This window comes from Artemia franciscana, unplaced genomic scaffold (assembly GCF_032884065.1).
Source record: "Artemia franciscana unplaced genomic scaffold, ASM3288406v1 Scaffold_867, whole genome shotgun sequence".
NCBI lineage: Eukaryota > Metazoa > Arthropoda > Branchiopoda > Anostraca > Artemiidae > Artemia > Artemia franciscana.
The window spans coordinates 45,186-56,686 of record NW_027068640.1 but is presented as its reverse complement, the minus strand read 5'-3'; the positions used below and the strand labels follow the sequence as shown (position 1 = coordinate 56,686).

The window sequence follows — 11,501 nt, the reverse complement described above, 5'->3', positions numbered from 1 at the left end:
CTGGAACAACTTTTTCCAACTTGTCTTAAAGTAACAAAAATGCATTTAAACAAATTTTTGGTGTGTTTCGTAAAGGTTTTCTCAAACAAATAAAAGACCTTCTCCAAACAAAATCCTAGATTTGGCATCGCGTGAATCCTGCACATTCCCTTTAATTGTTACTTTTTGATGTAATTTTTCAAATATAGTATTCTTCCTGATTTATTTTGGAAAGTCATTTATGACATTTATTTACAGCAATTAAAAACTTACAACAAAGATTTCCCCGGTGATTAATTTCGTCAATGATAAGATTGTCACTAATAAGATAGTAAAAATCATTAGCAATTTTGTGTATACATGGGATATATCTGACGCATCAACACACTAACTTTTGTTACGGTTTTAGGAGAAGGGGGTGGGGTGAAGGGCGCAAAATTTTAAGAAAATAAAAGAAAATAGTTATATTCATTTTATAATTATAAAATTTAATTTTACTATAGTAGAAAGTTTTTAAAAAAGGCAATAAATATAATTTGCAAATACAGTAAACATAAGCAAATTGTATTTGAAATTCTCATTTTTCCAGATCTTTTCCTATAAGTACGAAAAGTCAGATAAAAATAAATGGATAAATTTGCCAATAAATGAAGATATTGTTAATAAATGACTTTTTTTATTTTGCCTGAAAATTTTTGAGAGGCAGGGGGGTACGGCTAATCAAGTTTTCACCTGGACATAAGAGGCCAGAAAAAGAGAGATCAGAACATGTCGTCATTTGCTTGGATTTCATTTGCTTATTTTAGTTATTTTTTGGCTGATGATAGGTGATACTGTTTATGAAGAAATGTCACATTTAATGCTTTATATCTGATTAAAAGCAACCCAACAAGAAAGCATGCTGATATTTATAACAAGCTGAATCGCAAATTTTTGAAGATGGGAATCTGTCAAATCATTCTTTGTAGCGTGAAAGCGATCTAAACTTGCTTTAAAAATTAGAAAATTTTCTTTTTTTTTCAGGATTTCACTCAATTTTTGACGCATTTTTCAATTGAAAAAAAACAAAAAAACACACAAACACAATGTAAATTTCAAATTGTAATTTGGTAGGTTGATAAAACCGAATTTCACCAATCAAGTGAACGGAAAATCTTATTCTTCCATTGAAAAATTAAAACCCCTGGAATACAGAAAATAATACCAAAAACTTGCATGAGGAACACAGAACTTAAGATATTGTGTTTTGGGTGGTCTGTGTTTTCACTTTGGTATTGCATTTTTATGCACATTTTGAACTTTAAAATACTGTTTTTAATATTTTATCATATTATGTGGCTGTCATGACCAAAAGTTGTGTCTGACACACGCTTCTAAGATAATTACCAAGAAGTATTCAAAAAGGAGAATTTACACGGCAATGCAGATCAGGTAGATCAAAGTGCGACAGAACACCAAATCTGTATCCAGGGTGGGGGCTACAGAGTTTGAACCCTCTCCCCATAATATTAGTCTGACTTGTAAAACATATCAAAAATGCATAGTAGCAAATTTTGATGCTTTTTAGAGTTTTTAATCCCCCCCCCACCCAAAAAAATCCTGGATATGAACCTGCTGAATATATATTAACTTGCTGCTCTTTCTTTTGGCTTGTAATTCAAAATATGACGCCTAAGCAAAGATACTAAATTTCGATAAACCAAAAGTTTAGTAGCAATGAGCTGCAGAAGGTCAAATAACGTATTTGATTGAAAACACACCGTAAGCTGAACACATATATGTAGACCTCCTCAACTACCAGCTGTAGTAGGTCTTCAGCAGAGGGTGAATGAGACGTCAAACCAATCTTGAAATTAAAGAGAAAGTCCAAAAAACTGGTCACCATTGGCTCTTTTTGCCATTTAAGCTATCAAGTAAGATTTCCACTGTTTCTTTAGCCGGGCCCCGTCGGTCATTTATGACAATTTAGATGGGGTGGCAAACTATATTTTCTTCCAAATTTACCAGGTCCAATTTAGTTTTTTTTTCAATGAAAAATTTAATAAGTTAATTCTTAATGAAAATTACATAAAAAAGACTAGTTTTTTTAACTGAAAGTAAGAAGCGACATTAAAACTTAAAACGAACAGAAATTACTCCGTATATGAAATGGGCTGTCCCCTCCGCAATCCCTCGCTCTTTACGCTAAAGCTTTTGATTGTTTTAAAAAGCAGAATTGTGGCAAAGAGTCTAACTTTAGTGTAAAGAGCGAGGGATTGCGGAGGGGACAACCCATTTCATATACGGAGTAATTTTTGTTCGTTTTAAGTTTTAATGTCGCTACTTACTTTCAGTTAAAAATACTAGTCTTTTTATATGTAATTTATGAACGTTTTTGAATTAATGCATGTTTGATTTTGGCTCTCCACACATAAATTATTAAAATGAAATTTGTATATTAATTTCTTTTTTGGCTAAACGGCTTTCTCTTAGTTTTGATCAGACGATTTTGAGAAATAAGGGATGGGGAATGAGGCCTAGTTGCCATGCAATTTTTCGGTTATATAAAAAGGCAACTATAAATTTTAATTTTTAACGAATTTTTTTATTAGTAGAAAATATACGTAACTTAAGAATTAACTTACGTAACAAACTTTTATATTCTTTAATTTTTATTATGTATATGAGGGGGTTTGTACCCTCGTTAATACCTTGTTCTTTACACTAAATCGTAAGTTTTGTCCCAATTCTTTAAGAATGACCCCTGAATCAGAAAGGCCGTGGAATAAATAATTGAAATTACTAAAAATACTATAGCATAAAGAGCGAGGTATTTATCTCCTCCTAAATACCTCGCTCTTTATGCTAAAGTATTTTTAGAACTCCTCATATGCGTAATAATCTCTATTCCTTTTAAGTTTCAATGCTACTCTTTTCTTTCAATTGAAAAAAACTTTTCCATGTTTATTTTTTCATTGTTTTTTTTATAGTAATTTTAGAAAATCCTGCGCCCTTTTCATTGAATTTCTGTTCCCCCATGACATATTTCTCCAAGGAAAGATCCTCCTACATAGCCCCCTCCCCTCAACCCCACCCCCAAAACCAAAAAAAAATCCCCTGAAAACGACTGTACACTTCCCAATAACCATTATTATATGTAAACACTGGTCGAAGTTTGTAACTTGTAGCCCCTCCCCCAGGGACTGTGGGGGAGTAAGTCATTTCCAAAGACATAGTTGTTATGGTTTTTGACTATGCGGAACAAAATGGCTATCTCAAAATTTTGATCTGTTGACTTTTGATAAAAAATGAGCGTGGGAGGGGGCCTAGGTGCCCTCCAATTTTTTTGGTCACTTAAAAAGGGCACTAGAACTTTTCATTTCCGTTAGAATGAACCCTCTTGCGACATTCTAGGACCACTTGGTCGATACGATGACCCCTGGGAAAAAAAACAAAAAAAAACAAATAAACACGCACCCGTGATTTGTCTTCTGGCAAAAAATACGAAATTCCACATTTTTGTATATAGGAGCTTGAAAATTTTGCTATAGGGTTCTCTGATACGCCGAATGCGATGGTGTGATTTTCGTTAAGATTCTGTGACTTTTAGGGGATGTTTTCCCCTGTTTTCTAAAATAAGGCAAATTTTTTCAGGCTCGTAACTTTTCATGACAAATACTAAATTTGATGAAACTTATATATTTAAAATCAGCATGAAAATCTGATTCTTTTGATGTATATTTTAGCATCAAAATTCCGTTTTTTAGAGTTTCGTTTACTATTGAGCCCGGTCGCTCCTTACTAAGTTTGTTACCACTAACTGTTTGATACAAAGGAAAGGCATTCCTCAAAATCTAGAAGGAGGAGGGGTGGCAAAAAAACTACGCGGCATTTGCCTCTCCCCTGCCAATTGATATTCCTATGTCGAAAGAAAACATTTAATTTATATTTATTTTTTACATGACTAATTCCAGGCTGTAGGTTTCCTAAGCAATATTTCTGTTGGCCGACAGGAATTTCAAACGAAAGGGGGACGCACTCTGTCCCTCCCAACCACTCTATGACTTCAGTATAGATGACCACACCTTGAAAATCAGAGCTATTGTTATGAGAACGCAAAGGACAATTATTGACATTCGGGTCAATAAGGATTTTAGAATATGATTCAAAAACGGTTTACGGTTATTGTTATTTTAAATCTGATTCTAGGTTAATCTAGGAGTTATTACTTCACTTATGAGAGATACAAACTCTTTGGTTTTTAGCCATCCCTCTTGAGTCCTGTTTTCGGGCACCGGCACATGTTTGAGACACATGTTTTCAGCCGCACGTTCAAGACGTGTTTCAAGCAGGTTTGGTAAATATTTGTTTTCAGGTTCTTCATGTTCATCCCAGCGATAATTTAAATGTTTTCATTTACGGGCTCCAAGCGTGTTCGACACGGGTCTGTCCAACTTCGTATTGGGTGCGGAGTGACCTGAAACCAGTGCTTTGTTCTAGGCCTGAAATGTTAAATTTGGAGTGTTAATGTTCTGTATGTTTTGTCACGTCTTTGCTTACTCTTTATTTCTACTGTTGTAGTGTGCATGTAAGCAACGTTTGAATTTTTACCCGTGAAAGGGCGTCCTATTTTAGATTAAGTATTGTTAGTAATTTGTGGATACCTTTACGACATCTTTGCTTTGTTTTGTTTTCTATCATTGTACTCTATCGTATTCCTGTTTTGTTTACAGATCATTCTATAAACAAATAAAGAACATTCATTCATTCATTTTTTCAAATAAATAAAATAATATAAATATTATAATTTTAAGCTCAATACAGATGAGGAACCCGCCCTTTTTTTAAAGCTACAAAAGGAAAGGAAAGCTTTTTAAAGTTTTCTTTTAAAACCTCCCATCTGCATTTTTTTTTTTTTTTAGTTAAAGTATAGTGGGGCAAAGAGAAGTATCCTGATGTTGAGTTTAACAGAGATGAGAAACCTACCCTTGATAAAGCTCAATTGTTTGCACTCACAGGCTTGACACCAGAGCGGCAGAAAATCATGGTTAAAGGAGGAATACTGAAGGATAATTCCTTAAAAGGGTGAGTTCTTACCCTATGTATTATAGCCATAATCACTTTTTTGGCACCGTTATTTATTGTGATTTAGCTCTGGACTAGAACTTTTACTTTTTCTGAGGTCATAATAATTTTGATGATTTAAAAACTATCATGAAAATTACAAAATCTGAAATCTCACAACGTCAAACCAGCTATTTTCTGGCCATTTTTACTGACAAATTCAGACTTTTTGTATTCTGGATGGAGGGAAAGCATGCGCAGCGGTAAAAACAATGAAACAAAAAATGAAAAAAAAATACTTAGAAATTACACAAGTTCTAGTTTCAGAGGAGGATGTTAGACTTTAAGGGCCTGTAGATATGCCTGATTTAGGTTTGCATTTGATCTGGGTTTGCATTTGACATGGTTTTACTGAAGAAAAATATACCATGTCAGATAAAAATATAAAATCTGTAAAATTCATGAATACCTTGGACGTAATGTGTAATGAAAATATATCATTATTATTATGGGTTGACTCGGAAAACTGAGTTGATGCTCAGGCCAAAAACAAACCAAAATTTATTGGGTAGTAAGGATAAAAACGCCTAGAGATTCTGTTTTTCTAGAGACTTCTGGTAGTAAACTTAGGGTTTTCATTAAGGATTTCAACTGTCCATTGTCCTCGTGCCAAACTCTGTGCACTATATTTGAGGGAGAGATTTCCTTTGTAGTAACAAGGTTTTCGCCTTTTTTTTTCTTCAGTCTTGAGACCAACACCTGCATGCTTCAGATCAGGTTGGGTAGGCTTGAAAGAAACGCGTCCCTTAAAATGGAGGTGAGAGTCACTCACCACTTGTCAGCCTTTAGCAGTAAATGACAATCAGAACCAGTTCTAGTAAGGAACTTTTTTCATCGTACATTTTGCTCTTCAAGTTTCCTTGTACCATGGTTGGCACTTCATTCATAGAAAGGAGTTGCTTCCAGACTTTATTTTGGTAGTCAGTACTAGCTACTGGCAGTATACTCCACAAAATACCCAGTCTCAGGACCAGATACTGGACAGGAGGTTCAGTGGTAGAGGATAACCAAAATCAGCAATAGAGCATATTTGCATCTATAACTCACAGGTGCACGACAATAAGCTTATCAATGCCATCCCCAAGATGTACAATATGTTTTGACGAGAACATTTTTTTTTCAAGCTTAGTTTCAAAGCTAATTTTGCTAGAACTCTTCTCGAGGTTTATAAAAAAAAATAAGAAAATTCCAAGTTATATCTCATCTACAATCTTGCAAAAATATTAACCGAATGCATGGCTTTGTTGGTAAATTTTTTCTTAGAACAAGGCTCATACACAGGATTTTTGTGGCAGGAGGGGGTTGACCTCTTCACAGGCAATTTCGAAACCTTTGTCTCTTTTTGATAATGTATAAGATTTTTTCTTCTTTGAACTTAATAATAACTTTAGAGAAATAATATATAATATTTGAGGTACCTCAGAGCTTTATTTGTAAATTTCTCGTTGGGATAAGGGAAGTTTACATTTGTTCTTCTCTTAAAAATTAAATATGAAGAGTCTTTTTCATTTGTCTTTTTTTAACATGTCCTGTAAAAACTTCAATGAGTAGTAAAAAAAAAAGGAAAAAAAAAGAGCCGATTGTGGGCAAATCATGTTGAAAATATCAGAAACTACTAGAAAAATCATGCAAATTTCAAATGTTTGGGGTTGAGGGTAGGATGACAGCGTGACGATTATAAGGCTGATTTGTTGGTAGATACTGGTTATCTTATATCTCTGTGACACTAGATCAAACTGGTGGTTCTGTTCTCCGTTTCTAGGCTCTTCAGCCAAGAAATGCAGTGGGGTCTGGGGGCCATCCATCCTTAGCTTTCGCTCACCCTTTCTGCTTACCTTTCCCAGGCTTCTTCAGGTACCTAATAGAGCTGGATTGACTCAGACAGAGTTGCGCTACTGACTTCCGTCAAACACCAAACAACCTGTAAAACACCAGGAATCGAACCCCTACTCTTCAGACAAAAGATTCCATATCCAGCGCGCCAACCCGTATGCCATCGTTAGCTAAGCTGAGACTTGTTGTCAATTTCAGTTAGTTTACTGAGTCTCCAAATAACACTAAATTGTTTAACATTCACAAATACAACACAGGCTCCTACCAATGAAAAACCTCAAACAGCCCCATAATCCTCTGGCTTATAAATTTATGTTTCTCTCCTTCAACACCTTCAACACCCTACACCCTAGTTACAGACGAATCAATATATAAACTGCATCTTAGGTAACAATTTCATTTGCATCTTTCCACACCTCAAATCATAGACTATTTTATCAAAATTGTTTAAACTGAATTTAGCCGAATTTTTATCTGGCAGCCACTTCCTTTCCACAGAAAATGTCATCTTTTTTCGTCGCGCATTTTTTATTTTTTATTTGCTCTCATTTATATTATAATATCTTTTTTAATATGATATATATTATATGTTTTGTATAATATATTTGCAATAATATATTCATTAATTTATATTGATACTACTATTTATTATGCATTTATTTTGTACAAATATGTATGCAAATACATAGACTATTTGAGACTCATAGACTATTTTATCAAAATTTTTTACTGCTTAAACTGAATTTAGCCGAATTTTTATCTGGCAGCAACTTCCTTTCCACAGAAAATGTCATCTTTTTTCGTCGCGTAATTCTTTTTTTTGCTCTCATTTATATTATAATATCCTTTTATTATGACATATTATATGTTTTGTATAGTATATTCGCAATAATATATTTAATAATTGTTATTGATACTATTATTTATTATGCGTTTATTTTTATACAAATATTTATGCAAATACAGTTTATACTAATTTATTGATTATGTACTTAAAATAATTTATGCACTCACTATTAATTTTGTATATTTATGCACTTCAAATTTCTTTTTTTTTATCTTAGCTAGCTCATCAAAAGAGTCTATAGACCCATCCTCCTATGAACAAGGTTTATACAGTTTTAATAACAAGAGTTGTGATTCATAATTTTAATAATTATGATTTTAATTTTAATAATCCAACCGAGCTGGAGGTAGTTTCAATCCACTAGGCAGATTGTCTACATAAATAGCACAAAAAAATTGATATATTCGGTCAGCAATTTTTCAGAGCTTAAGCAGTTTTGAAAGGAAAAGGAAATGAGGAATGCACTAGAAGCATTATGAAGCCAACTGCTTACACAATATATTAAGAAATGTATCCATGTTTGGTGACTTAGCTCATGAATTGTAAAATATCTAAATGTACTTTATAGTAACTGTTAAAGACAGTGTTATGTTACTATTTGTGATTGTGCTGAGGAAGATTTTATTGGTGCAGAGTTGTTCAGTATACATCCTCTGAGTTGATAAGAACTATCATATTATCCAACTTATTATGAACATAATTTTAAATTGTAGGCTGATTATGAAAAACAGTGCTATGGTAGTATTTGTGGGGGCTGAAGAAAATATTTTGGTACTGGGTTGTCCAGCGTGTATCTACTTAGTTGGTAATAACTATAGTATTATTCAACTTGTCATAAATATATTTCTTAAATTGTAGGATGACTAGTAATGATGGTATTATGGTAATGCTTATAGGTACCAAAGAAGAAGACATTGCCACAGAACCAGCACAGAAGCCATTGTTTATGGAGGATATGAGTGAAGCTGAATTAGCTTCTGCAATGGACATGCCTGGTGGTTTAGAGAATTTGGGAAATGCGTGCTATATTAATGTCATTGTCTATTGCTGGAAGAGTGAACCTGAGCTAAAGAATAGCATTGTTGATTTCGCGAGGTATTTTCTTGTTTCATTAATTAATTGTAATATTGAATTGGTTAATTCAGTTATTGGCACTATTTGACTTATTCATATTATTACTCCCCAAAATAAAGAACACTATAACCATATTCACCTGTTATAACAAACCACTGCAGTAATTAAGATAGGGATTGATAAAATATTATTGTGCAAAATTTTAATGTGCAAAAACAAAAAACAAACAAATTTTAAATAAAAACAAATCTTAATATTTCAGCTTCTCATCCGGAAACCTTTATCAAGGGGAAAAATTATATAAATAAAAAAAACTAACATGAACAAAACATGAAAAAGAAAACAAAAAAAGATAACGGCATGAACGGTATACCAAAGAAAAAGACGAAAAGAAAAGTCGCATTGAAATAAACATCCAAAATCACGATACAAAGCATAAGACCAGAATGTCTGCTATTGTAGAAATTTTTTGTCTCATTTAATCTTCTGAACGGAATCATCGAAATACAGTAGAAAAATTCTACCTTCAAAAACTGAAGAAAATTGTAATGACAAGGTTGAAAATACTTTTTGCATTTCAACCGTTTCGCCGTGAACGAACAGTGATGTAATTTCGCCATTTTCAGAACTCGCAGCTGAAGTTGTCCAGAAAAACAAAATTGTTTTTCAATGTAGAAAATGAAAAATTTGAAACCACTCCTTACATTTTAACTATATTTAGTAAGTATATATCCTGGGGTAGTAAGTGGATTGATCTCTGCTTAGCAATGTGGAGCCTGGGCTTCATCCGAGCTGGCGCAGAATTGGGCGATAGGCTTAATACCTGCCCCTGTAAAAAGACCTGGAAGCTGAAATGTTTACAAATTTTTGCCGCCCTGAACGCCGTCAATAGCCCTGGAAGATCAGTATAATTTATTTTCTTTTAAATATATTTATATATTCAAAGGTTCCATTTGAAATCTTGCGTGGATCTTATTATATTTTGTCGGAAACTCCTTTTTAATGTTGACGGTCATTAACTAACGTCTTGTTGAGCGCGTCATCTACAAATGCTAATTTACCCCGTTGTATAAGTTGGGTACAATCGATCCTGTAAAATTATTATTTAGCCTAGTTAGGGAATTGCACAGCCATGATTTTTCTCGAAAACAATGATATACGTTTTCCCCTAATAAAAAAAATTTGAGAACTAAATAGCCAAAATTAGAAATTAATAGTGCTAGATAATGTGTAGTAATCTGTTTAAAAACTAAAAAGTAATACAAAAAAAGATTTATAATCACAAAAGCTTGAGAGGAAATATCGCAAGCAATAGTAATAGATAATTGAAACTGATTAGCCTAGTGTGTTTGTTAAGCCTTACTAATAATTATATAGGATCAAGGACAGTCATAAATAAAACCGGATTCTTAAATTGGACAAATGGAAGTTTATGCAGCCATTTATGTTATAGAAATGCGCCAAAATCGCGAATTCAATAATTAGTGCCAAAGACATCCCTATACAGTTATATCATTTGGAAAAGTAGAAGGCACCAGTAAAAAAAAAAAAAAAAAAAAAAAAAAAAAAAAAAAAAAAAAAAAAAAAAAAAAAAAAAAAAAAATATAGCATGGATGAAAAGTGTAAGCTATAAACAGCTTATAACCGTGCCTTTCCTTTTAAGGTTTGATTGTCAGGGGAATCGAAATTTTTATTGTTTCAATTCTTACGAATGAAAAACATTGTCAGTTTTAAGTAATTAGTTTTGCTTTTTTTTTTTCACCGTTGTACGCGTCAACATTGACAAAAATGTGGTTAAGCCCTAAATACTTCATAATTCTATGGCAATAAAAAGTATCTTTGAAGTTGTTGGTATCAGATGCAAATAGACCTAAAAGGGATCTAGGTAGCTAGTGTAATAATATATTTTTCACCGCCGTCAGAATCTGCCACAAGAATATTTTGATTTGCCATTGAAAATATTTGTTTTTATGGAAATCACCCTGGTACCACAAAATAAATGGGTACCTAGAGAAATCTGGGGAAGGTACAGGAAGGGTGTGCGGAAGACAGGATGTATGACCCCAATGTTTCCTGGCTGTAAGGCCATGAGATGGGATCAGCACCGACGGTAGGGATTTTAAAATGTAATGTCTTATTTCTCGCCCCTTTTTGTTTTACCCTACTTCAATAAATAAAATTTTCACCGCCATGAAAATCTGTCACAAAAGCATTGATGTGGTATCAAAAATATTTCCTCTTAAGAAAATTACGATTTTAACTTATAGTTTTATTAACTTATGGCTAAACCCATAGTAACTGCAGTAGTAGCAGTGTGAGCTCTGGCTAATACATCTCTTTTTTTAAGTGAAGGATTTGGCTTTGAGCCAATCAGCGGTGTTATATCTGCAATGAAAGATGTATACAGTAGACTCGACAAGAACAATAATGCTCATCCAATGCTACTTGTTACGCAAATACTGTCAGCGTTTCCTCGATTCGCTGAACGGGGTGAAGGAGGTCGTTTTGCTCAGCAAGACGCAAACGAGCTGTTCCTTGAACTAATGACGGTCCTTAAGCAAAAACTACTACCAATCAAAGCCGAGAATCAAATCAATACATATTTATCTGTGATTGATCAGTATTTCGGTGGCTCCTTCAATTGAAAAATACTGGATGTGAGGAA

At 33.4% G+C, this 11,501-nt stretch overlaps 1 protein-coding gene across 1 annotated transcript; it reads left to right on the top strand.

The window, feature by feature from the left end:
- Positions 1-5,072: 5,072 nt before the first annotated feature.
- On the top strand, positions 5,073-11,481 carry LOC136043717 (ubiquitin carboxyl-terminal hydrolase 14-like). Its single transcript, XM_065728621.1, has 2 exons — positions 5,073-8,857; positions 11,184-11,481. Exons 1-2 carry the CDS (start codon positions 8,622-8,624, stop codon positions 11,479-11,481), a joined length of 534 nt encoding a protein of 177 aa, XP_065584693.1. The 5' UTR covers positions 5,073-8,621.
- The last annotated feature ends 20 nt before the right edge of the window (positions 11,482-11,501 follow it).